At 48.6% G+C, this 27,498-nt stretch overlaps 1 protein-coding gene across 2 annotated transcripts; it reads left to right on the top strand.

The window, feature by feature from the left end:
- The first annotated feature begins 272 nt into the window (after positions 1–272).
- On the top strand, positions 273–17,944 carry STRA8 (stimulated by retinoic acid 8). 2 transcript variants are annotated; one of them, XM_050782418.1, is made up of 8 exons: positions 273–479; positions 2,512–2,587; positions 3,058–3,142; positions 5,002–5,028; positions 6,124–6,409; positions 11,154–11,227; positions 14,487–14,598; positions 17,870–17,944. In XM_050782418.1, exons 1-8 carry the CDS (start codon positions 288–290, stop codon positions 17,942–17,944), a joined length of 927 nt encoding a protein of 308 aa, XP_050638375.1. In that variant the 5' UTR covers positions 273–287. The 2 variants fall into 2 exon arrangements, with proteins under 2 accessions (XP_050638375.1, XP_050638374.1); XM_050782417.1 differs by having other exon boundaries at positions 288–479; positions 4,987–5,232.
- The last annotated feature ends 9,554 nt before the right edge of the window (positions 17,945–27,498 follow it).

The raw sequence follows: 27,498 nt of genomic DNA, 5'->3' as shown, positions 1-27,498 counted from the left end.
AGGAGTTGAGCTTCAATAACAGAATTTGTGTTGACCATGTATAATCTCCATCTACTTTTCTTAATTAGCAATTGACCAACATCACCTTCAAAGGGCTTTTGTAAACTTGTCAAATTTCTCTCACTGTAAATCTCACCAATAACTGAATTCATGAGGGAATGAATTTGGGGCCTTTACTTGGGAAGGGTGCCTCCTTTCTGCCTGCCTCAATTTGCCTTCCTTTTCCTTTAATATTGTATTTTTATTATCTAGGGCAAAAAAAGCATAATAGTGCGTTACACCTTATAATGGCAACCCCTGAAGAAAGCAGCAATGCCCATGACAGAGCGACACCCCAGCTGCCAGCACAGCTGCAGGAGCTTGAGCATCGGGTGGCCCGGAGACGCCTGTCCCAGGCCCGCCACCGAGCCACCCTGGCAGCGCTCTTCAACAACCTCAGGAGGACAGTGTACTCTCAGTCTGATCTCACAGCCTCAAAGGTATGGGGACCTAGAGGAGGAGAGGGGACATTTCCACAGGGGAGGAGACATTTTCACGTGTGGAGGGACTGTGCTGCAAGGCAGGGACTGGCCTGGAGCTGCCACTTCTGCTGGGGTAGCGACAAATGCCCTAGACAAATTTATAAACAACAGAAGTTTATTGCTCCTGGTTCTGGAGCCTGTGAAGTCTAAGACAAAGGTGCCATCAGATTGGGTGTCTGGTGAGGGCATGCTGTCTGGTTCGTAGACAGGGCTCTCTTGCTGTGTCCTCACATGGGGGAAAGACAAACAGGTTCCCTCAGGACTCTTTTATAAGGGCACCAATCAGCTTAATCACCTTCCAAAAGCCCCCACCTCTTAATAGCATCATATTGGAGATTGGGTCCCAATATACTAAATTTTGGGGGGACACAAACATTCAGACCATAGCAGCTGGAGAATCATCTTTCCACCCTACGAACAAGCCCCAGATGCTGGAAATCAGTCAGCCCCGAGTTCCAAGTCCTTGCTGACCCACCAGCATGGACGTGAACTCTGGGACTGGGGAGAGCGAAACACATAGGAGTGCTCAGGGAGCTTGCAACTGACTGTGTCATCGTGTAGCTGCGGTTCCCTTCACCTTCTCTTCGGGCCGGCAGAGCGCTGTGACTCCAGCCCCCCTCAAGTCTCCTTTTTAGGCACCCACCAGAATCCTTGGACTCTAGAATGTGAAATCCCAGGCTGCTCTGCCCCCAGCTGCTTTGGGGTCCCGCCCATGCCCGCCCCACACTCTGGCCACATCTCACTGCAGCAGTTCCCTGAGCCAGGCCTGCCTCTCATGGCCTCTGTGTCTCTGCTCATGCAGTTAGCTCTGCCTTTGGGATTCTGTGCACACTTCAAAGCTGGGCTTGGCTCACTCTGCTCAGCTGCCCTGCTCCATGGAATCTTCTGGACCCCTCCAGTTGGACTATTCCCTCCTCCTTGTACATTTCCACAGCCCTTTGCTTCTACCCCTTGTTAGTACCTACTTAATTCTATCTTGTGTTATGAGGGGTTGTTTCCTTGCTTGTCTTCCCTGTCAGAGGTCAGCACCCTGAGAGCGGGGACTGTCTTATGTACTCTGTATCCCTGGGACTTAGCACACAGTTTTGCCCTTGTACGTGCCCAAGGGATGCATGCAGCCCCTGACAGATATAGGTGGTCAGCCTAACAAACAACATTTAGCATTGCTCATTTTTGAATGATCTTGCTGTTACCATTTTGACTTTAATAATGTTACATACAGGAAGGAAGGAGGGAAGAAGGAAGGAAGAGAGAGGAGGAGGGAAAGAAAAAGGAAGGAAGGGAGGAAGGGAGGGAGGAAGGAAGGAAGGAAGGGAGGAAGGGAGGGAGGAAGGAAGGAAGGAAGGGAGGAAGGGAGGGAGAAAAAAGGAAGGAAGTTGGAAGGAAGGAAGGAAAAAAGGAAGGAAGGAGGGAGGGAGGGAAGCAGAAGGGAGGGGAGGGAGGAAGGGAGAGAGGGAGGGAGGGAAAAAGGGAAAGAGGGAAATTTAGAGTTTGGGTTGACAGCATTTGATAAGTTTTTAGATCATCTGGAGAGTATGCAGTTAGCAAATAAAAATAGTGGGAGAATAGGACATTTAATATTAACTAGCCCTTTGCATAATGTTACAACTGAGCTGAAGTCTAGCTCTGCTTTGTGCAAGCCTGGGGTTGACGTTCATGCAGACTGCGCCTCTTTCATCACTCGTTATTCCACCTTCAAGCCGCCTCTGTAGTCATTTGCCTTTCTACAGCACTAGCAATTTGCTGAACAAAGCTTAACTCTTTCCAAATCCTTTGGCATTTTGGTGAGAACCCATTTCTAGGCTACAAACAAAATTTAGTGCCTCCTGTGCATCAGAACGAACTTCCTATTCTTTTCACTGACGAAGTTAAGGGATGTAACTTTGCATCTGAGGGAGCGTGGCCTCAGTCCTGGGAAGGGATTCCTTGGTCCACAAAACCAGTCTCTGCAGTGAGAGGCTGGCTTTCAGCATTGTCTGTCTATCCTCAGTGGCAGGTTCTGAATAAGGCAAAGAGTCATATTCCGGAACTGGAGCAAACCCTGGATAATTTGTTGAAGCTGAAAGGTAATGGATCCCTACTTGCCAACCCCATCTCCCTCCCTGGAGAAAACTGGTTCCGTTTTTCTATCGAAAACAGAAGTTGGGTTACAATGAATCAACGAATATTTATTGAGGGCCTACTGTGTGCCAGGAACTGTGCTTGGGCCAATGTTGAGGGTCCCTGTCCTTAGTGAGCCTGCAGTCCAGCAAGACCGGCCAGAGGCACCAGGACATGAGACTTTGATGAGTTCCCTACTGGAGTGCTGCTGAAGGCACCTGATCTCATCTTCAGAGGCCAGAGGAAAAGTGGGCTGTTGCTTGTCTAAGGCTCTCCCCTCACACCTAGAAGGAGAAACTGGGCTCTGGTCTCCCTAATGCTGACCCTGGAGGGTTCGGGGTCCCACCCATGGCCCACCTGGGCCAGAAGGGTGGGAGAGACTCCAACAGAGGCCTGACTTTTCTCTTTGTGTTCCTGGCCTTCAACTCCCCAATAGCATCCTTCAACCTGGAGGATGGGCATGCAAGCAGCTTAGAGGAGGTCAAGAAAGAATATGCCAGTATGTATTCTGGAAATGACAGGTAAGACACAGCAAACCCCAGGAACCTGGGGACCTGCTGTGCCCTCACAGCCATCAGTACTGTCTGGTAGCAACTCACCCTTCCCCTCAGGCCTGCAGAACTGTCAGGGTTGCTGTTCACCATCCAAAACAGCCATATGCTGGAGACCATCACTTTCTCTTTTATTCTAGTAACATGCATTCAATTTTTTCCCAATTATAAAAATGATCCATGCTTATCAGACAAGATGCAGAAAATACACAAAAGCCCAAAAATATATATTACCTCAGAACTCAAAGAAAATCAATGTTAATTTTCAAGAAAATCCATCAAGTTTTTTTAAAAAGTTGCACATTATTCTTTAGAGAAATTAGACCATAGTGTTTATATTATATGGTAGCTTTTTCTATATGTATTTCTTAAAGCCACAACTAATGGCTTTCCTGGAGGCTACATATGACAATCAGGAATATGCAAATCTCAGTCTATATTCCAGGCCTCCTGGGAACCTAAGAAAAGGTGTCACAAATGCTGAAAAGGGAACATTATTAATATATCACATTCATAATTTGAAGGAGAAACTGTTCTGAGAAATGTACTTTTATGATCTCATGGTTTTTTTGTTTTTGTTTTTGTTTTTGTTTTGTTTTTTGAGATGGAGTCTCACTCTGTCAGCCAGGCTGGACTGCAGTGGCATGGTCTCAGTTCACTGCCACCTCTGCCTCCCGGGTTCATGAGATTCTCCTGCCTCAGGCTCCTGAGTAGCTGGGATTACAGGCACCCGCTACCACACCTGGCTAGTTTTTGTATTTTTAGTAGAGACGGGGTTTCACCACGTTGGCCAAGCTGGTCTCAAACTCCTGACCTGAAGGTGTCTACCCGCCTCGGCCTCCCAAAGTATTGGGAGGCGTGAGCCATCGCATAGAGCCGAGCTTGCTTTTTTAACTCAACATGGTACCTTGGGGATTATTCCTATAAGTATGAAGAGACCCTGGGTGCGGGTCATGACTTTTCTAAATTGTATCCTGCTGTTTCATTCTCTTCAAGGTGTCTTTTGAAGAGCAGAATTTGCAGATTTTGATGAGTCCAATTTATCCTTTTTTTTAATGGATTGAGCTTTTGGTTTAAACCTAAGTATGTCATTTTTTCATGCTATTGTAAATGATGCTTTTTAAAATTTCAGTTTCCAATTATTCATTGCTACTATGTAACAATATTATTGATTTTTATATTCTGACCTTGTCTTCTGCAACCTTGCTCAATTCCCTTCTTGGTTCTGACATGTTTGTAGATTATTTGAGATTTTTCCACACAGATAATCACGCTGTGTGCAAATAAAGATAGATTTCTTTCTTCTGCTCCCATCTATATTCCTTTAATTTCTTTTGCTTGCCTTACTGGACTGGCTAGAACCTCCGGAACAATTTTGAATAGAAGTAGTAAGAGTGGACAGCCTCACCTTATTCCTGATTGAGAGGGGAAACTGTCTTTTGCCATTAAGCATGATGTTAGTGGTAGGTTTTTTTTTTTTTTTTGAGATACCCTTTATCAGGTTAACAAAACTCCCTTTTTTTTCTAGTTTGCTGAGAGTTGTTATCATTCATGGATGTTGATTTTGTCAGATGCCTTTTCTGCATCTATTGAGGTTTTTCTTCTGTAGTCTGTTGATATGCTGAATTGCATGGATTGATTTTCAAATGTTGAACCAGTTATCTTGCATTCCTAGGAAAAATCCATTTGGTCGTGATGTGTACACCTACACACACATACATATACATGTATACTTGCTAAAGTTGCTAAGAATGTCTTGTCCATATTCATGAGGGATATTAGTCTATAGTTGTCTTGTTTGTTTTCTTTCCCAGCCTGCTGTCAAACAGTTTTTCTCAGAATGGTTCCTCCCCTTGGTGCCCAATTGAGGCAGTCAGGAAGGATGCTGAGGAGGGGGAAGACGGGGAAGAGGAAGATCAAGATGAAGAGGAGGAGGAAGAAGAAGAGGAGGAGGAGGAAGAAGAGGAGGAGGAGGAAGAGGAGGAGGAGGAGGAAGAGGAGAAGAAAGTGCTCTTATACTCCCCAGGCACTTTGTCGCCTGACCTCATGGAATTTGAACGGTGTGAACAGCTGGGTGGGGTGGCTTTGTGCACCCACGGAGCTCCCTCCCAGGGGGAAGGGGACAGAGGTTCTGGCTGGAGTATGCTGCAGCTGTGTACCCCAGCTGGAGTGAACGGTTCATACTAGGCCCTGAATCACGAACTCTCCAGGATTTTCATATGGGAGGGGCTCAGGGACAGGACTGGCAGAGAGGCTAGAGAAATAGTCTCGAAGCTACATTAGCATAGCACATACACTCATACAGTGTTTTTACTTAGACCGGGTGTTTATTTGGGGTGCCTTGTGGGGGGCACAGCTGATGGTGATTATGAGGGCTAACCCCTTTTTCCCCCAAAACACACATCCCCACAAGTCCGCACTGGTCTTATAGTAGGAAAGATAGGAATGGCTGGCTCAGACGTACCTTGCCACTGCCTCCTCCACAGACTCAAGGCCCCTCAGCAGCCATGTTGGCTTCCAGAGGAGTTGGCTCAATAGCAGGAGGCTGTCTCCACAGCCGAGCCTGACTTTCGGGCTGCAGGATAAAGCTGGAGTGCTATCATGCCCACACGTTCATGGGCTCAGAATTTTAAAGAATACTCCCTTAGGATGAGAGCCGAGGCAGCTACGCCTTTTACCTGCTTCTCTCTAACACTGAGAGCTTCATGGGGCAGGGACTGGGAGAACTCGGGGAGGGGCCCCAAAACCCAAGTCTATGTCCTTCATGGCCCCCAAGAAGGCTCTGCTCTCCAAAAGCCATGGGCGTGCAGAGTCAGAGAAGTCTAAGCCCCTGGTGAGCCGTGGCACCGTGGCCGGGCCTGTGTGCTGGGGTCCACGCCATGAACCGAATCCCGGGGAGACGCTTCGAGAGGGAGCTTCAGGGGTGCGAGACAGCGCCGCTTCTATTCCAGGTATCTCAACTTTTACAAACAGACGATGGACCTCCTCACCGGCAGCGGGATCATTACTCCGCAGGAGGCGGCGCTGCCTATCGTCTCTGCGGCCATCTCCCACCTGTGGCAGAACCTCTCGGAGGAGAGGAAGGCCAGCCTGCGGCAGGCCTGGGCACAGAAGCACCGCGGACCTGCGAGCCTGGCAGAGGCCTGCCGAGAGCCAGCCTGTGCGGAGGGCAGCGTGAAGGACAGCGGCGTGGACAGCCAGGGGGCCAGCTGCTCGCTGGTCTCCACGCCCGAGGAGGTGAGCAGGCCTGCCTGGTGGCATGGATGGGGAGCAGCAACCACCCTCGCCCTCGCCCAGGGACACCAGGGCTTTGCATTTAGCAGGTAGGAGGTGCAGTTTGCCTTCTGGCTCCCAAGGTAGGTTTCCAATTTTCTTATCCTTGGGGCCACGGAACAGTATTTCTTTTTCTGCGGTTAGTTTCCTGGCCTTTCCCTGGGGATGGCAGAAGACAAGGCTTGGGAGGTTGTCTCAGTTAGGATTCTTTGGGCTGCTAGGGCCTGGATTATTGCAACCATGGAGAAATGCACTTCTCACTCCGGGGAGGTCCGAGGCAGGCAGAGGAGCTCACCATCCGCGTGGATTCTGGCCTCCTTTGGCTCTGCCTGGTTTCTTATCTTTCCCTCCCCTCCCCACCTCCACCGGCCCCTGTGGCTGTGGAATGGCAGCTAGAGCAATCGAACGGTCATTCTTCCTACTTTACATCAGGTAAGACAAAGATTTCCTATGAAAGCTCTTTCTTAAGGGTTACGGCAGAAGTTTTCCAGTACCGCTCCTCCCCTCTCATTGGCCGGGACTGGCCAAATTGCCAACCTGCTGAGCCAATGACTGGCCATAGAGTGGATCACACTTGGACCAATCAGGTCCAGCCCTTGAAAGGCGGTCGGTTCCCACCCTAAAGAGCACTGGGAGTGCTCTGAGAAGGGGAGGTCACCACAACTGCCACTATAAATGCATTTCTCAGCGTTCAGTACGCTAGTCAGAATGGCCGTGGCCATAGTCTGCAAAGCAGAGCATCAGGTAGCATTTGAGGTCGGCCAGCACGGAGATAAAAGTGGGCCCACAGCTGCTCTTCCAGAATGAGGATAGCCTCAGAACACTGCTCTACCACACGGCCCAGGCTGCGCTCGCTCCTCTAGAGGGGCAGACGATTCGCACTCTGCACAGGCCCTGTGCTTCGTGGACATTTAGCATCCATGGCTTCCACCTGATACATGCCACCCCCTTGTCCTGACTTTCCAAATGCTCCTCAGTCGGGGCGCCTTTGAGGAGACAACATGCTAGTTTCCCAGTGTCTCTCTGTGGAGTCTTAGGGCCAGAGAGCCTCCGATTGACTCTGACCCTGGGCTTACAGCCCTGGAATGCCTCCATTTTTTAGAAGGTTCCTCAGCTATCAGGCCCAAGCCTGGTGACGGACAGATGTCACCCCCAGTCCTGTCCTTTCAGTTTGCAGGCCTAGCCTGCAGCGTGACCTGCCCAGAACACCCAGCTCCCGCTTCGGTGGCTGTATCTCTCTCATTACATTTTTTCACACCACTCTGCCCTTTGGTCACCTGTTGATGGTCAACCCTCCATTATCTCCCCTGATGCTTCTCAACTGAATCACCTGTGGAGTTTTTTTAACGTCAGGTGTCTGGAGGGATGCGGTGGCTCACGCCTGTAATCCCAGTACTTTGGGAGGCTGAGCAAGGTGGGAGCATTGCTTGAGACCAGGAGTTTGAGACCAGCCTGGGCAACACGGTGAGACTGTGTCTCTACCAAAAATTTTAAAAAGTAGAGAGGTGTGGTGATGTACACCTGTAGTCCTAGCTACTCAGGAGGCTGAGGCAGGAGGATCCTTTGAGCCCAGGAGGTCAAGGCTGCAGTGAACTATGATCGTGTCACTGCACTCCAGCTTGGGCAACAGAGCAAGACTCTATCTCAAAAAAGAAGAAGAAGAAAAAAAAAAGTCAGGTGCCAGGCTGCTATCCCAGACCCACTGAATCATAGCCTCTGAGGGTGGGGCCTCAGGATCCGCGTTTTTAACAAGCTTCCCTGGTGGCTGGTGCAGTGGATCCTATTGGAGGGAACTCCAGTGCAGATGTTCAGTGGCCTACCAGCTACTGCCTTGGTCCTTTCCCAGACCCCCAAGCATTGGTCCACCAGACCCTGGCTTCTAATCTGGTTTTCCTCTGATGTTGCGTCCACCATGATGCATTCTGTTCCATGATGGCTCAAGAGAGCCAGATGATTAGGACCTCGTACCCAAGGCGTGTATGAAAGGGCAGCCAAACAGACGTGTTTACAGCCCCAAAGTGCCAAGCCCTGGAGTCTCATATGAAGAAAATGAAAGGAAAAGACAGTCATGGGCTACATAAAGATGTTTTGGGCAACAACAGACCACATATACAATGGTCTATGATGTATAATGATGATAATGGAGCACATATGGAAACCTGATATATGGCACTTGATATTGGCGTTGCAGATCAAGTAGGGGAAATAATCGATCTTCAGTAATGGAACTTGGATTTTTGGTTTTCCATATGAAAAAATATATATATATAAAAATATATGGGCTGGGTGCAGTGACTCCAGTCTGTAATTCCAGCACTTTGGGAGGCCAAGGTGGGTGGATCATCTGAGGCCAGGAGTTCGAGACCAGCCTGGCCAACATGGTGAAACACCATCTTTACTAAAAATACAAAAATTAGCTGGGCATGGAGGCGAGCGCCTGTAATCCCAGCTACTTAGGAGGCTGAGGCAGGAGAATCACTTGAACCTGGGAGGTGGAAGTTGCAGTGAGCTGAGATCGCACCATTGCACTCCAGCCTGGGTGACAAGAGTAAAACTCCGTCGCAAAAAAAAGATATATATATATATATATGCAATCTAGGTTTGCATAAGTACACTCTGTGATGTTCACATGGCAAAATTGCCTAAGGACACATTTCTCAGAACTTATCCCCATCAGTAAGTGATGCGTGACAGTATCTACCAAATGCCTGAGCCATTCTGTCAAACTTGACTGTGCCAGCATGCCAACACATCCAAAGAGAAAACAACCAGAATCATCTAATGTCTCCAATTCATGGAAACAGCTTTTCTGGGTTTCTCAGGGAGGCCTATGGGCTGAGGTTTTTTGGGTATTAAGGGAAGCTGGCAGCAGATTCCCTCAGCTGTGGCCAGAAGCAGGGCTCTGCCTGCACTGCTGTGCCCAGGTTTAGGCCAGGCCAGGGCTGGGTGATAAGGTAGGCAGAACAGAGAACTCCCATGCCCGAGGCAGGGACAAAGCCACAGTTACTCCTGCTGTGCAGTGACACCACTGCAGCCCCTAGTCCACCTGGAGAGGTTCTGCTGCACAACTGTTGTGTTAGAGGACAGCCGTGGGGTCAGATGGGCCCGGGAGGCCCTGGACTGCTCCATTTCAGTTCAGAGAGGAGCTGCCCTGTGAGTGTGGTGGCACTCTGGAAAGGCTGTGGAGGCTGGTGTGGGGTCCCCTCTCAGGCTGGTTTGTGAGGGAGATTTGCACAGGTGAGCACAATGTGTGGCCTGCGACTTTGGTGGGCTGATTGCTTAAGGACAGGAATTTCAGTTCTCAGTCCCTGTTTCAGGCCTGCCAGGGAGCAACATGGAGCTGATGGGCTTCAGAGCTGATGGACACTGGATCACAGGTCTTTCTGTGGCCCCTTTCCAGATCTTCTTTGAAATGACCACAGAGATATCACATAGAAGGACTACAGAAAATGTTCGGAAAACTAAGAGGGGGCCAGAGTCCCAAGGGATTCAGTTCCAGGAAGCAAATTGAAAGAAGACAGAAAGGGCAGACACCGATCCTCTCGGAAGAGCTGTGTGTTGCTGGGAGGGGAGAGGAGAGGAGAGACCCTGGCAGAACCTGCCAGTACCTGCCAGTGTAAAGGGGCCAGTTAAAGTAAAGCATGCCCAGTTAAATTTTTAATACAAAAACGTCCCATGCACGATTTGGAGCATTCTTCTACTAAAAATTATTCATTCTTTATCAGAAATTCAAAACATAACTAGGCATCCCGTATTTGTATTTGCTAAATCTGGCAGTCAAATAAGTGTAAATTATGTTTCTGTAACATATTTAATATTCTGTAACACATTAGGGGGAAGTAGGATGAAAAACTGTCTAAATAGCAAGATTCCAAATTGGAAATATATATTATAGACCTCGGAGAAGTGACTGGAGAGAATTAGATCAATGTGTCAACAATGGACATCTGGGTGGGATTGTTTCTCAGTAATTCTTATTTTCTTGATCTGTTTCTATTTTCCAAAATTTCCACAATGAACATATATGTCTCTTATAAAGCAGGTAATGTTCAATTATGTGCCAGGTATGTCTGTTATAAAGCAGATAATGTTCAAATGTAACCAGATACTTGACATACATTATCTTACTTAATTACTGGAATAGCCCTGTGAGTAGACACTGATGTGACTCCTATTTTATAGAGGAGGATTTGTGAGATGAAGTAACTTGTCCCAGGTCACACAGCTAGCAAGGGGCAGGCCTGAGAGCTGGCCTGCCTGCAGCCTAACCCAGAGCCTTCCTGACCCTCTGGATTCAGCTGCCCTGGCATGAGACTGCTAGACTGAGGACCCTGGGCTCCAATAATCTGTCCACCTTGGAGGTTTTGATGAGCTTTTTCTCAGTGGTAAACTGAGGCTCTGGTAATTACATCTCACACCTGAGCTCCCACCTTCTTCGTCAAGAGGAGTCACAATCCCCATTTCTTTCTGTCCCTCACAGCCACCTCCAGGCTTGGCAGTTTGTCCTGGGCACTCTAGAGTTTAGCATTCACCCCTTAGGAAGAACACCAAGCAGACCCCCCAGGTGTGGGCCCCTGCTCTGACATGCATGCCCTCTGGGGTGTGGTGTAAAGACAGAGCCTTTCCACTCATCGCTCCCCAGCAGCCCAGAGCAAGCGTGAAATTGTCAAGTTATTTCCCACACATGAAGTGTTGTGCTTTCTTTCAGATCCTTTTTGAGGATGCCTTTGATGTGGCAAGCTTCCTGGACAAAAGTGAGGTTCCAAGTACATCTAGCTCCAGGTGAGGAAGAGGGTATGAGATAGCATGTGCCCGTGTGTGGGTGGATGTGAGATTGTGTGTGTGCAGGTGTGTTTGTGTGAGTTTCCATGTGCATGAATGTGGTAAGTCAGAGAGAGAGGTGTGTGTGTGTGTGTGTGTGTGTGTGTGTGTTTGCATGCACACACCCCTGCTGGGGTGTTCAGGAGCCTCTCCTCTGCAGCCCCTAGATGGGTGTTGTATTAGTCCATTCTCACACTGCTACAAAGAACTACCCGAGACTGGGTAATGTATAAAGAAAAGAGGTTTAAGTGACTCACACTTCCACAGGCTATAAAAGAGGCATGGCTGGGGAGGCCTCAGGAAACTTACAATCATGGTGGAAGGCAAAGGGGAAACCTCTAAATCCTCACATGGTGACAGGAGAGAGAGTGAAGGGGGAAGTGCTACACACTTTTCAAACAACCAGATCTTGTGAGGACTCTGTCATGAGAACAGCAAGGGGGACATCCACCCTCATGATTCAATCACCACCCCCACCAGGCCCCTCCTTCAACACGTGGGGATTATAATTCGACAGGAGATTTGGGTGGGGACACAGAGCCAAACCAGATCTGGAGCCTAATTCAGTGGGCATTCTTGGGATCCACTTTTTTTCTGTGATTAGAAGTGAGCTGGTTCTAGGATTGTGTCATAGACCTGGGGATGACATTATCTGTGGTGTCTTTAGAGTAGAAAATTCTTCCATCCTGGTGCAGGGCTGGGACACACCAGGTTATCAGCTGTAGGTTGTGGAAAGTCATCTGTTCACTTTGCACCCTATTCCCAGTGTGTGTTAGTCCTGCTAACCTCTGCTGAGGGCTGCTGTATCCCTGCCTTAAGTCCATTATATACTAAATGCCATAGACTGAATGGCTTATAAACAATAGAAATGTATTTCTCACAGTTCTGGAGGTTGGGGAGTCTACGATCAAGGTGCCAGCAGAGTCAGAGCCTTGCTTTTTCACAGAGGGCACCTTCTAGATAAAACTTCACATGGTGAAGGGGCAAGAAATCTCTTTGGAACCTATTTCTTTTTTTTAATTTTTTTTTTTTTTAAGACGGAGTCTCACTCTATCACCCAGGTTGGAGTGCAGTTGTGTGATCTTGGCTCACTGCAACCTCTACCTCCCGGGTCCAAGTGATTCTCCTGCCTCAGCCTCCCGAGTAGCTGGGATTACAGGTGCATGCCACTATGCTCGGCCAATTTTTGTATTTTTAGCAGAGATGGAGTTTTGCCGTGTTGGCCAGGCTGGTCTCGAACCCCTGACCTCAGATGATCCACCCACCTCAGCTCCCAAAGTGCTAGGATTACAGGCATGAGCCACAACGCCTGGCTCTGGGGCCTCTTTTATAAGGGCACTAATCCCATCATGAAGGGCCCACCTTCATGCCCTAATCTATGATCTCCCAGAGCCCCCCACCTCCTAACACCTTCACGTTGGGGGTTAGGCTTCAGCATATGAATTTTGGAAGAACACAAACCATCAGTCTGTAGCTCCCAGGGCAACTTGCGGGCAGGTTCTCCCAGCTGACCTGGAAGGAGAAGGCGGGAGGGGGCTCTGGGGCACAGAGAATAAGGGCCAACATGCAAACAGGCCTGGGCCCTGAGTTTAGGGGACTGTCTGAGTTCTGCAAAAGCGGGTTACTGCTTTTCATGGTGCTGATGGGAATGGATATGGAAGGAGGGGAGAAAAGGATAGCTGACCCCATGAAGTGGGAAGACACAAAATAAGATGTGAAAAGATTTTAAAACAAGAAGCAGCTTGACTAACCATGTCCCAAAGGAGTGTTTTCTGAGAGAGAAATAATTTAGGACTGAAATTCCCTTGCTGCTTTGCTTGAAAAACTTGTGGTCTTAGGGCCTGAAGGCACAGGTTCTTCAGATACCTGTGCTGCTGTCATGGCTAAAAAGAATCCTGGATGTTTCATTTTTCTGCTTTGGGAGTGAGAGTGACATATCCTTGTGATCCCAATGAATATCTCCATTGTCCTCTCAAGGGGAGCCTGGCCTATGGGTGCCTGTGAGGCCTTGGGGCCACAGCTGTCCCCTGTAACCCAGCTGGCCTTTCGGCGGAGCTTCAGGCAGGCCACACATCAGCATTTTCCCTCCATTCTCCCTGTTCCATCCAGGCCTAGATGGACTTGGGGAGAAGTGGGGTTGTCAGAGGAGGGCTTTGTCCTCTCCAGATCGACCTTACAGAGTGACTCAAGAGCTTCTCAGCTGTGAGTTGAGTTTCATTTCGCTGCAATTGGCTGGAAGAGACATTCTTGTTTCCGTGCTGAGCTTGGGCTGCAAAGACAACCATCGAGAAGCTGCCAGCCTGTCTTTGCCAAGCAATATTCAGAACTCCCTGCACTGCTGATGGAACAGAAAAACAATCTATTAAAAATATTCCACTTTCCCTAGAAAAGTCAGGGGTTGGGACCAGAGGGTTCCTCAGCTGACTGTGGGGCCTCATCCTGGGAGGAAGTGAGGGCTGCCCCCCGACTCACAATGAGTGCGTGCCAGCTGTCCTGCAGACACACAGCCTCTGTGCTCTAAGGAGCCCTTTGAAGCAGGGTCCACATTGCAGGGCCTGGCTCTTAGCAGGCATTCCTAAATGTTGCATGAGCTCCTGCCACCCTTCCTAAAGGCTGAGCTATCTCATCATCTTCTGAGGCCCTGCAATAACAGTTGCCATTAGCTTTTGAAGGATTTTAATGTCTGCTTCCAAATTGTGCTGCTTATGATGACATAAGCTTGAGTCACACAGGGCTTCTCCCCTTGTCCCAGACAGGCAGGAGGAAAAGAACCTGCACAACAGGCCTCCTTTCTGCACCAGGGCTTGAGTTCCACATTAGACCTGCTGAGCAGTGGCAACTCAGCGAACTGAACTCGAGACATGCAGCGTGCTCCGGAGCTGCCTCAGCAGCCACGGTGGAACCAGAACTGTGGGGGCATTCTGCAGAAGATTGACTGAGGGATAGAGGAACTCTTGTTCCCTTGTTCCAGCAGCCACAGCTCAGAACACTAAATTAGGGCACAGGAGTCAGTCTCACCACAGTCTCGATTTTCCAGGGGATTCCAGACATGATATGTGAGCAGAGGTAACACAGACCTTTCAAGGAGAGGTCTGGGCTGTCTGAGGATTTACAAGTGCTTGGTTCACACTGTAACCCAAATCTTTCAGGGGAGAGGGGAGCACAGTTGAAAGATCAGGATCCTGAATATTTGTTGTCTCTTCTTCCTTTCTATTGTCAGTTCAATGCTTGCCAGCTGCAACCCAGAAAACCCAGAGGACAAGTTTCAGCTCTATATGCAGATCATCGACTTTTTTAAAGGCCTTAGCTGTGCAAACACTCAAGTAAAGCAGGTAGGACAGAGTAGAGGGCTGTGGTACCTCCGCCCACCTCTCTTAGATAGCAAAAAGGGCTCTTAAGGGCAGCCATCACCAGACCTCACCCCAATCATACCATGAAGGGCCACTGGGCAGAGACACTCTTTCATTCTCTCTAGCTTGCTCCATGGATGGTCACCTTCAGCCTGACACATCCTGTAGAATGAATGGAAGATAGCCAGGGAAACAGGAAAGACAGAGAGGTGTCCTCTAGGGCAGGGGTCCCAAATCCCTGGACCACAGACCAGTACAGATCCATGGCCTGCTAGGAACAGAGATGCACAGCAGAGGGTGAGCCTGACCACCTGAGCTCTGCCTCGTGTCAGATCAGCAGGGGCATTAGCTTCTCACAGGAGGGCAGACCCTATTATGAACTGCTCATGCAAGGGGTCTAGGTTGCTCTCTCCTTATGAGAATCTAACTCATGCCTGATGATATGAGGTGAAACGGTTCCATCCTGAAACTACCCTTGCCTCCCAGGTCTGCGGAAAAATTGTCTTCTGTGAAACTGGTCCCTGGTTCCATAGAGGTTGGGAAAAACTGCTCTAAGGCAGACCTGGACTGGGAGCCCTTTGAAGCAGGAACCCTATCCCAGGGGCCTGACTGTCAACAGGCATTCATAAATGTTGTGTGAACCCTTGACACCTTCCCAAAACACTGAGCTATTGCATCACCTTCTACAATTTTCATCATCTTCAGTAATATTTGCTGTCAGCTTTTGAAGGATAGTAATGTCTGCCTCCAGATTGTTCCACTTAGAGTGGGCTATGAGTAGTGGGACTCTTGGTTTGGAGGGTCATTCCTGGAAGCTTTTGTCAGGGAAGGGGGATTATGCCTGAGCCACCAAGGGGATAGGTCCTTTCAGATTCATAGCCATGGATTTTTCTTTACTAATTTAGCAATAATACAACTGTTTATTTAAAAGGTAAGTTATAATAATAGCAAATATTTGTTTAAAAATAGTCAGGACACCTGTTCAACAGGCTAAGGTATAACTTGTCCTTTTCCAACTCAGTCTTCATTTCCCTCTGCTGGGACCACGGTGAATCCTCACATGGAGCCCTTCCCTGCAGTCTGCTCTCCCCTTCCCACCAATCCTTGGGTGGTTGTCCCCTGGACCAGTTGTCCCAGCCCTTCCCTGCAGTCTGCTCTCCCCTTCCCACCAATCCTTGGGTGACTGTCCCCTGGACCAGTTGTCCCCTCTTTCTCTCAGATACAGTTAAATTAGCCCACTTTATCAAGACTTTGAGAATAGACAAAAGGACAATCTTTGCTTTCCCTCCTTCTCCACATGTGGCAGAAAAGATAACAAGCTGGGATTCCAGTGTCCATACAAAGCAAAGGTGTGGCCGGGCGCGGTGGCTCACACCTGGAATCCCAGCACTTTGGGAGGCTGAGGTGGGCAGATCACTTGAGCCCAGGATTTCAAGACTAGTCTGGACAATGTGACAAAACCTCATCGCTACAAAAAATACAAAAATTAGCTCGGTGTGGTGGTGCATGCCTGTAGTCCCAGCTACTCAGGAGGCTGAGTTTGGAGGATCATTTGAGCCTACAAGGCAGAGGTTACACTGAGCTGAGATCATGCCACTGTACTCCAGCCTGGGCAACAGAGTGAGACTCTCAAAACAACAACAACAAAACAAAGCAAAGATGCCAAACTTCAGCACTCCTAGATTCCCGATGCCTCAGTGTTACAAGAGCGGGGCCCAGAAATCTGCATTTTGAATAAGCTGTCCGAGTGGCTCTGGGGCAGGAGGACTCAGGCTTTGATAGACTCTGGTGTAAACAGAAAAGTTTCATTCTCCTCTCAACCTCTGCCATTGTCTTCCCACTGAACAAGGGGCCCACATGATTTGCCTGGAGACTGTGGTCCCACCTCCCTGACACTCTTGATCCCTATTTCCCTGCTCCTATCAGGAGAGCATGGTGAATGGGAACTGCTTCTCCAGGGCAAGAAAGGCTCAGTTTGTGGAGGCTGTCCCCACTATCAGAATGTCACCCTTGGGACCAGGTCCCACATTCATTAGATGGTTGACTGGGGTCGGGGATGCCACCTGGGTCCATGGGGATCAACCCCAAACTGCAGGGCCGACAAGCTACAGGGTTCATTTTCTGCTGGGATGGAGAGAGACAGAAGCAAAACCTCAGGAACGTATTTTTAGAGGAAGAAGTCATGGAGAGTCCTGAGGGGTTGGCTGGGATCACTGTTTACAGTGTCCCTTTAGGGACTGAGAAACCCTTGCTAAGCAAACAGTGCTGCTGCTTTTTTTTACTCAGGCTGGCATGCAATCATGGTGTGATCTTGGCTCACTGCAACCTCTGCCTCCCAGGTTCAAGAGATTCTTGCGCCATGGCCTCCCGAGTAGCTGGGATTACAGGTGCACACCACCACGCCCAGCTAATTATTTTGTGTTTTTAGCAGAGACAGGGTTTCACCACGTTGGCCAGGCTGGTCTCAAACTCTTAACCTCAGGCGATCCGCCTGCCTTGGCCTCCCAAAGTGCTGGAATTACAGGGATTGAGCTACCATGACCAGCCACAGTACTGCTGCTTAAAAAAAAAAAAAAAAAAAAAAAAAAAAATCCTAATAGGTAACCCATGTACATGGCATAAAATTTACAAGTTACCAAAAGATATACAATGGACGCTTACTTAGTCTCTCTCTCTCTCTTCCTTGCTTCCTACCCCATACCCTCCCCAGAGGCAACTGCAGTGACCAGTTTCTTGTACACTCATCCAAAGATATTCTACAGATATTATATATTCTTTCAAACACAAATAGTAGTAGCCTACGATACACATTGCTTTGCACTTTGCCCTTTGTAAATAGCGTATCCCACAGATAGAGCACTCTCTCATTATTGTTGGAAACGAGCTGCATGGTGTTCCACTGGTGGGAGCACTGTGGTGCAGTGTACCATCTTCTATTGGTGAGCATTTGGATAAAGCCTTATGAGGTCCTCTGTCTCTCTTGTGGGACCCTGGAAATCCCCAGGATAAAGAAGAAGCCAGTTCTGCTGTCCTTTCTGGAGGTCATAGAGTGCTGAGTTGAGTGAAATTGAAATGGGACCTTCCCCCTTAGAGCCCTTGCTTCCTGGCCCAAGCTGGAGGTGAAAATGCAGCTGAAGAGACATAGGATAGAGTCTGGGGGCTGGGCACACCAGAGATGCAGGAGCCTTCCTATCTGCCTGGGGCCTGAGACCCACAGATACAAAGTGAACCTCTTCCACTATGTGTCTTGCAGGAAGCATCCTTTCCTGTTGACGAAGAGATGATCATGTTGCAGTGCACAGAGACCTTTGATGATGAAGATTTGTGATGCAGAAGAGGGGCTGGGAGGGGAGGGACTCAATGAGGTGGGCAGTTCCTAAGGTTGAATGCTGGCAGCTAAGGTTGCACCTGCCTTGGCCTCCAGGAGTCTTTGGAGTGGGTTGTTCCAGAAGAATTTTGATGATTTTACTTTCTGATTATTATAAAGTATAAGAGAAGCATCGCCTCATGTTGGTCTTTTAGGGCTATTTGGCACAAAGGGCCGGCCTGCTGCTATTGTGCTCCTATTAGGGAGGTACAAAGTACAGCTGGGGCCCAGGCCACGGGCCTTTCAAGGAGGACAGGCAGGATCTGTCCTTGGAGGTGACATAACCCCAGGTACTTTCAGCATGTCCTGGGCACAGGGCATTGCCCTGATGTGTTCTAGAGCGTTCCAGAGCCCATCTGCTCATCCTGCACACTCTGAGAGCCAGGGGAAGTGCTGACCTCAATCCTGTGCTGCAGGACAGCTGGCTGGAACCAGATTCATCTGCTGCTCCTGGTAATAAAGTCAGCTGAACAGGAGCTACAGTGAGGTCCTGGGGTTCTGAGGGCTTTCTGGTGAGGCTTCTGGGCAAAGGGTACGTACATTTCCCTGGGCTTGGACACTGGGGGTGAGGGTGAATTTTATGTGTCAACCTGGCTAGTCTGTGGTACCCAGGAATTTGGTCAAACATTATTTTAGATGTTTCTGTGAAGGTATTGTTAATGAAATTAACATGTAAGTCAGGAGACTTCCAGTAAAGCAGATGATCCTCAGAATGCTTGAAATCAAATCAATCAAAAAGAGACTGACCTCCCGGGAGAAAGAGGGAATCCTGCCAGCAGTCCGACTTTGGACTTGAACTGCAGCTTTTCCCAGCCTGCTGGCCCGCCTTGCAGATTTTAGACTTGCACCTCCACAACTGCATGGGTCCCTTCCTTAAAATAACTATTTCACCTCTCTGTTTCTCTGTATCTACATACATACACATCTTTTCGTTCTATTTCTCTGGAGAACCCAGACTAATTCAGGGTGTGCCGGGAGAATGGGCTTGCATGGCTCTTTACAGTTTTCAAGGCATCATAACAGCCCCTCCCCTCCATTGAAGCCCTCCCAAAGGCTCGGACTGTGTTATCTCCTAGCGAGAGCCTGAAAAGCAGGCTAAGTCTTAGGACTCAGACCCAGTCCTGTGTAATTCCAAAGCAGTCCGGAGATGCATGAGCCCTCACTCAAGTACTTCCCCCGGGGGTGCGCAGGGATAGGAGCTTCGCCAGCCCTTTACAACTTACAAATCACCGCACTGAGTGGGCAGATGGAGGCTCTCCAGGAGTTGGGCAGGAAGGGCGTTTGTGCTCAGGGGCAGCCTGAACTCCTGCTGGAAAGAGAGGATTGCAGGATCTCGGGCTGCCCACCCCCAGTGGCTCACCAAGCCAGCTGTGTGGGAAAGAAGAAATGCAGCTTTACAGAGGGGCCTGCACATAGTAGGTCCTCAAGCAATGTGTGCCAGTGCTAGCCAGCCCCTCCCTCTTTGTACCAAGCTCCACCCTGATCCTATTTAGTCCAAGGCTGCCAACTTCATTCCTTGATTCATACCTGCCAGCAGCCCCTAGTCAGAGAGGACCTCAGCGGGATGTGGAGGTGTCTCTTCCCCCCATAACCTTGTGCTGCCTTGTGAGCCCAACAGCCCTCTGCTTCTCTCCCGCAGCCCTGGGTATTGGCATAGCCTGGGGTGGATTTACTGCATAAAACTACCTTCACATGGTTCTTAATCTCCCTTCTTCCCTACCAAGGACTGTATCAGGAAGGTATCTTCCTACGTCTATCAGTCAGCACTGTAGCAGTCAGGAAAAACCGTACCAATAGGATATAGAGACACTGAGGTTTATTTTAAGAAATTGGTTTATCTGTTTGTGGGGACTGTACGTCTGAAATCTGTAGGACTTCCAAGGAGGCTGGAAACTCAGGCTGGAGTTGGCACTGCAGTCTTGAAATAATTTCTCCTCCCAGAAACCTCAGCTGTTCTTACAACCTTCAGCTAATTGATGGTGAGTCCCAATCACATCACCAAGGGCAGTCTTCTTAATTTAAAGTGAACTGGTTGTTGATGTTAACCACATCTATAAAATGCCTTCACAACACCCCCTAAAGAAGTACCTGATTAGATAACTGGATACTATAGCTTGGCCAGCTTGACACACGAAACCAACATCACAGGTACCCCTTGGGGATTTTTATGTTGTTGTTATAACAGCTCCCTATGGAGGTTGGGCCTCTGTTATTACTGCCATTTGACAGATGAAGAAATAATGATTTAACTGAAGCCCCAAACCATTTAATAGAAGAATCTCAGATCGCCTCACCTCTAACTCTGTCTTTTTATCCCCAGTAAGTTAATGAATGCAGAGCAATTTTGTTGTTAAGGATAAGGTCACAAAAAAGCTCTGCCACTAAAGAATTAGGATGTAGGAATGGAGTTCACTCTGTCGGCCACGTGTATCACCTGTAGGTGGTGGCTGGGAGGGGGACCATGGAGGTCAAGTGGAGGCAGGAAGAAGCAAGATTGGCGGTGAAGGAGGGAAGCTGCGAGGCCCTGGCTCTAGGCACTGCATCACCAGAACGGGGGATTCAGATTCTGACAGCGACCTTGGAATGTGCAGAAAAAGCTCCAAAAGATAAATGCTTATTGAGCGCAGATGGTGTGGGCGGGTGGTGGCTGGGCTGAGCTGACATCTAGTTTGGGTAACTCAGTTCCACCTCATGCTAATTGAATCAAGCTAATTACCCCATGCCCATCTCGTCAATTACTTCTTACCCACCAGCTACTTCTCCAACCTTGCTTCTGAACAAAACAAGCTTTTGTGCTTTTATGGAAATGTCAGAAATCTGTCCCTTCTTGCATATGCTTCTCACAAAGCTGCGTTGTCCCTGAAGCTCTGAAACCACATGTTCCGACAAAAAAAAGGACAGCTGAGGGAAGACCGGGAGGCTGTTCCAGGAGAGGGCCTGGCGCTCTTCTCCTGCTGTTCATCCTGCTTTGGCTGCCTGGGGACAGCACGATATGAAAAGAAAGTACAGGAAAGCCCACTTGGAAAACCGAGCCCGGCTGCCTGGCAGCTGTTTGGTGAGAGCACAGGGAACATTCTGAAGTCCTGGAGCTGTCAACCGAAGGAAAAGGAACAAAGGGCAGAATCAGACAGGATTTGAAAGACTTTGGTGGGTAGAGAAGCAGCAGGAAGGAGGGGGCCTGCTCTTGACTGGTGTGAGAGGCATCCAGGACTCCTGGAGCCGCTAAGCACAGGTCCTCAACTCCTAGCACATTTATTACAGCATGTTAGATGGGCAGGACCCTGTTACTTTAAGCCTACCAGGCTACACACTCACAAAAATCTTTTGTTAAGAAAAAAGTCTTTTTTTAAGATAGCAGAAATAACAGCAGGCATATATGCTGACATGCGTTACTGAAAGAAAGAGAAACCTTGATGCAAGACAGGAGAGTTGCCGCAGTGAAACCCTTGAGTAGGAATCGGGGAATGAGCTCTGGAGTACAAGGGGGAGGAACCAGCTTCAGGGAGGAGCCAGGCAGCTCATTCACCCAACAGGAGGGAGAGCCAAGGGCAGGGGCACCAAAGCTGGGAGTGGAGACATGCAGGTATTTGCACAGTTTCTCATCTGATTACTTCTTTACAGATTTCTCTGAAATAAGAAGCTGAGGTTGGGTATGGTGGCTCATGTCTGTAATCTTAGCACTTTGGGAAGCCAAGGCCGGACGATTGCTTGAGCCCAGCAGTTCAAGACCAGCCTGGGCAACATGATGAGACTCTGTCTCCACAAAGTATTTTAAAAGATTAGCCGAGTGTGGTGGCACGTGCCTGTAGCCCCAGCTACATGGGAGGCTGAGGCAGGAGGATCCCTTGAGCCCAGAGGTCAAGGCTGCAGTGATCTGTAATCGCACTACTACACTCCAACCTGAGTGACAGTGAGGCTCAGTCTCAAAAAAAAAAAAAAATTTAAATTAAAAAAAATAAAGACAGAGGTGGAAAGAATTTTAGAAGAGCAGTGTGCTTGGGGAAAGTTTCTTGCCTGCCAGGCAGCACTGAGGGCCATGTAAAGTTCAGGGTCTGAATCTACAACCACTCAGTTCAAGTGTGTGTTTTCCCCAGAGATGTTCAGTTGCACGAGTGCAGGTGCAGAGTGAAGAATTATTTCTCCTCACTGTTAAGGTTTTGCCAGGAGAGTGTAAAGAAGAGAGCAGAACAAGGGCATTACAAATGCGAGAAGGTGGTTATTATGACTGACTGTGGCATTGAGGCTGCTCAAGGAGGGAAGAGGGGACCACAGGAAGGTGGAAGGATGGTAGATTTAGATCCTGGCTGATTAAAGAGTTATTGGACTTGGGGGACTAGAAGTAGTGAGCTGGAAAAATAGGAGATGGTGGTCAGACAACTGCTTGAAACTGAGGATTGCAGGCACAGCTGCTGGGAACCCCAAAGGTTGGTCTGAGATGTGGCCACAGAATGAATAACTGAGATGAGCAAAGTCACATGAGATTCTTTCAGTGCCACTTCACCAGCCAGAAAATTCTGTGACCAGTGGTGCCTCTGACCAAGTTTTGCTGGCAACTGCTGGGCTGGCTCTGCCTACTCAGCCCGGCAGGCTGTCCTCAGCTTGCTTGCACTACTGGCCTAGATCCTGTGCCCTCCATGAGTGAGCCAGGCGCGGAGTAGTGGGAGGTGTGTGAGCAAGCACAGGGTCCAGCCACACCACAGAGCCAGGTGTGCCAGCTGCTGCAGAGGGGTGGGCAACTCCAGGTGCCAGAACCATGTGAGGCTGTGGCTTGACCAGGCACGCCTCAAATGGCTTCCACCTTGGGCACCCAGTGAGAGGAACACCATGGTGCCTGAAAACTCAAAGACGCCAGCAACGGTGGAGCCCCAAGAGGGTGTTATAGCATGTCACAGCTCTGGCTTGGGGACCCCCAAGGTCTGGGCCCCCAAAGGGTCACAGCTCTTCTCCTGTAGTCTGGCAGATGAGAGCATGTCACTGCCCACAGCTCGGCATGCCGGCCAGGAACGTGTTTCAGCTTGTTTATGTTACAGCTCACTCAGTCCCAGTACCCCACTCCAGCCCATGACTCCTGGGCTGTCAGCCTGGCCGCACCACCACTTCCTGTCATGTGGGGCAGCCGCCCAGTACCAGTGGAGGGTGGGATGGATATCGTGCTACAGCTCCTTTCACACCAGTCCTTTGGTGGGCTCTGGGTTCTTGTTCCATGTACAAGAAAAATAAGTTTATGTGGACAACCAGAGAGTGAGCAAGGCAGAGAAGAGTTTTATTGAGTGACAGCACAGCTCTTGCAGGAGAGAGGACCAAAAGTGGTAGCCCCTACCTAAAAGCAGGTAGTCCCAATGCATGGCTGAATCTGGGCTCAGAATGGGCTCAGAATGGGGGAATGTGTGCTGATTGGTGTATGGACGGGCCTGGAAAAAGCACCATTAGATTGACTAAAAGGTAAGGAGGGGCTAGGCATGGTGGCTCATGCCTGTAATCCCAGCACTTTGGGAGGCCGAGGCAGGCGGATCACCTGAGGTCAGGAGTTTGAGACCAACCTGGTCAACATAGTGAAACCCTGTCTCTACTAAAAATACAAAAATTAGCCGGGCATGGTGGCATGCACCTGTAGTCCCAGCTACTTGGGAGGCTGCGGGGAGAATCGCTTGAATCCAGGAGGTGGAGATTCCAGTGAGCCGAGATCACACCACTGCACTACAGCCTGGATGACAGAGCAAGACTCTGTCTCAAAAAAAAAAAAAGTAACAAGGAAGTTCTCACTCCAGGTTGCAGATTCTACCTGGAACTGGCAGCCCAGTTTTCAGGCTTAAACAAGGAAGTTCTCACTCTGGCTCATAGACTCTACCAGGAACTGGAGGCCCAGTTTTCAGGCTTTAAGCTGTCTTTGGTTTGAAGTTCGGGCTTCCCCAGGGACCTGCCCCTGTCTGTCTAGGAATTTGCCTCCTGCCGCTATCAAAAGGGCCAGATCATGGAGCTCAAGGAACTAGAGGCCAAGGTGTGGGAAGGATGAGCTCTGTGGAGATGAAGCCCCCAATTATGAAGACAGTAATTTTGGAGACAGGAACCGTGACCAACACACTAACATCCTCAGAGAAGGAGGGTGGTCTGTAGATGCCAACAACAAAAAGGTGCATAGGTAGAAAATCCAATGGTGTGAGGTTCAAAGGAAAAGCACAGTAGAGATGTCCTGTAGGATCTGGAATTAAAGTTCTTCCCCATTCCTCACTATCCTGAAGTAAAGTACTAGTTTTGTTAGTCAGCTTCTAGTAGAGTTTTGCAAAGGTTACATTTCACATAAGTATGTTATCTAACTATATAACAAAAAGAAAAAATGTGTAGAGGAATGGCTTATCACAGATTACATAAAAATAATTGTCGGCCGGGCGCGGTGGCTCAAGCCTGTAATCCCAGCACTTTGGGAGGCCGAGGCGGGCGGATCACGAGGTCAGGAGATCGAGACCATCCTGGCTAACACGGTGAAACCCCGTCTCTACTAAAAATACAAAAAGAAATTAGCCAGGCGTGGTGGCGGGCGCCTGTAGTCCCAGCTACTCCGGAGGCTGAGGCAGGAGAATGGCGTGAACCCGGGAGGCGGAGCTTGCAGTGAGCCGAGATCGCGCCACTGCACTCCAGTCTGGGCGACAGAGTGAGACTCCGTCTCAAAAAAATAATAATAATAATAATAATAATTGTCAATTTTTCCACGGGATAAGACTGCAAAATGTCTCCTAGGAACAAATTGGATACATTATATAATCAACATAAAATATATTAGGGAAGAAAAACTGCTTCAAAAGAGCAGAATTTGTTTAGAAACTTCACTAGCAAGCAGTGAAAAAAAAAACAAACATGACTTTCATCAACTAAGGGTATACATAAGGAAGATAGCTTCCATAAAAGCAAGAATACTGTGGACTCTGGGCAGTGTGTTTAAAAGTGTGAAGTTAAAATCAAAAATAAAATTTTTTTTGAAGGCTGGGCACAGTGGTTCATGCCTGTAATCCCAACACTTTAGGAGGGGAAGGAGGGCAGCTTGAACCCAGGAGTTGGAAACCAGCCTGGGCAACATAGCAAGACCCCATCTCTCTATTAAAAAACTAAATAAATGAATAAAAGTGTGAAAGTGACCGTGTAACCAGGCTTCGATCTCTGTGCCCATCAATTTCCCAAAGTGCAGAAAATCTTCAGCCTTGTTTTCTTAAGGAAGAGCTGCCATACTATAAAGGAAATGCTATGATCTGAATATTTGTGTCCACCCAAAATTTGTATGTTAAAATCCTAACTGTGACGGTATTAGGAGGTGGGGGTCTTTGAGAGGTGATTAGGTCATGGGCAGAGTCCACGTCAATGGAATTACTGCCCTTACAATCAAGGCCCCCGAGAGATCCCCCTCTCCCTCACCTTGTGAGGTTACAACGAGAAGGCGCCCATCTGTGAGGAAGCAGACTCTCACCAGATCTCTCAGTGCCTTCCTTGATCTTGGACTTCACAGCCTCAGAACCACAAGAAATACATTTCTGTTGTTTATAAGCCACTTGGTTTTTGCTGTATTTTGTTATAGCAGCCCAAACAGACTAAGGCTGTAACCAATACAGTAGTTCCCCCTTATCCTTGGGAACTACATTCCAAGACCCCTAGCAGATGCCGGAGATCAAGGATAGTACCAAACCCCTATATGGACTATGTTTTTTCCTGTACATACATACCTATGACAAAGTTTATGAATTAGGCATCCCTAATAACAAAATGCCTAATAATAAAATGCAACAATTATAACAATATCATAATATTTTCAAGTAAGGGTTACCTGAGGACAAGCACTGCAATGCCTCGATAGTCAATCTGATCACCAAGACAGCTACTAAGGGGGGTGGGTATCCTCCACAACGTAGAGAAGCTAGACCAAGGAATAATTCAAGCCTTGGGTGGGAAAGAGCAGGGTAGTGAGAGATTTCATCAGGCTACTCAATTTAAAACTTACGTATTATTTATTTCTGACATTTTCTGTTTAATATTTTTGGATCTCAGTTGACTACAGGTAACTTAAACCAGGGAATGAGAAACCAAGGATAATGGGAGGCTACTGTATAGGATTTTTTTTTTTTTTTTTTTTTTTTTTTTGAGCAAGGTCTTGCTCTGTCACCCAGGCTGGAGTGCAGTGGTGTGACCATGGCTCACTGCAGCCTGGACCTCCCAGGCTCAAGCGATCCTCCCGCCTCAGTGTCCTGAGTAGCTGGGAGTACAAGTACACACCACTATGCCCAGCCAATTTTTGTATTCTTTGTAGAGATGAGGTCTTGCTAGGTTGGCAGGACTGCTCTCCAACTCGTGAGCTCAAGCAATTCTCCTGCCATGGCCTCCCAAAGTGCTGAGATTACAGGTGTGAGCCACAGCGCCTGGCCCTGTATGAGATTTTTAATTAAGGACTATAGTAGGCTGAATAATGGCCCCCAGAGATATTTATGTCCTAAACACCAAAACCTGTGAATGTTACCTTCTATGGCAAAAGTCCCTTCTATGGCAAAGGGACTTTTGCAGATATATTAATAACTACATTAAGGATCTTGAGATGGGGTGATTATCCTAAATTAACTGGGTGGGTTCTAAATGTAATCAAAGTATCCTTATAAAAGGGAGGGACACAGGTCAAAGGAAACAGAAGATGGGACAAGGGAAGCAGAGGTGGGAGTATTGTGCTTTTAAGATGGGGAAGGGACCACAAGCCAAGGAATGCAGGCCCCTTCTAGACTCGAGACACTGGAAAAGGCTGGAAAATGGATTGTCCCCTGGAACCTCCAGGAGGAAGCAGCCCTGCCCACGCCTTGGTGTTGTCCCTGTAAGACTCACTTTAGACCTCTGAGCTGCATTTCTTCCAGGAATGTATACATTTGTATTCTTTCAAGACACGCAGTTTGTGGTCATTTGTTACAGCAGCCATAGAAAATGATGACAGGGACAGGAAAGATAAAGTCTTCAAGCCCGGCACTTACAAAACTTCTTTGCATAGGATACTCTGACCTACCATTGTCCTCCCTGGGATGTTTCTGGTAGAGCCAGTGGAAGGCTGTGATTTTCTTCTGCCTTTGCAGTGACAGTGGAAGGCTAGGAGGGCATCATCCTCAGCTACAGCAGGAGAGGGATGAGGTCAGCAGGCAAGGAGAAAGGGAGGTGGAGAGAGACAGGGAGGAGAGAAGCCTGGGTTCTCATCCTTGAGGCCCTGGTTCTTCTAGCTCTCCCAGTTTCCTTCCTTCCCCACTGCAAGAACCAATAAATCCCACCCACTTCCCATTTTTTTAGTTAAACTTTTCTCATTTGCAGCCAAAAGGACCCTGACTAATTACACAGAGATCTCATGTGTGGCTCAGCAGAGGATTTAGAGACTGTGACCATCTCCTGATGGGGCAGAGCTGGGGGTGTCACAGGCACAGCACTCTACAAGAGCCTGCCAGGTCAAAGGGATGCCAGGCTTCAAGGACCTGCAAGATCCTCCCTTCCCTTTAGGATTCATCTGT

The sequence above is a fragment of the Macaca thibetana genome, chromosome 3 (assembly GCF_024542745.1).
Source record: "Macaca thibetana thibetana isolate TM-01 chromosome 3, ASM2454274v1, whole genome shotgun sequence".
Classification (NCBI taxonomy): domain Eukaryota; kingdom Metazoa; phylum Chordata; class Mammalia; order Primates; family Cercopithecidae; genus Macaca; species Macaca thibetana.
The sequence above is the reverse complement of the archived record's forward strand: the minus strand, read 5'-3'. Positions and strand labels throughout refer to the sequence as shown.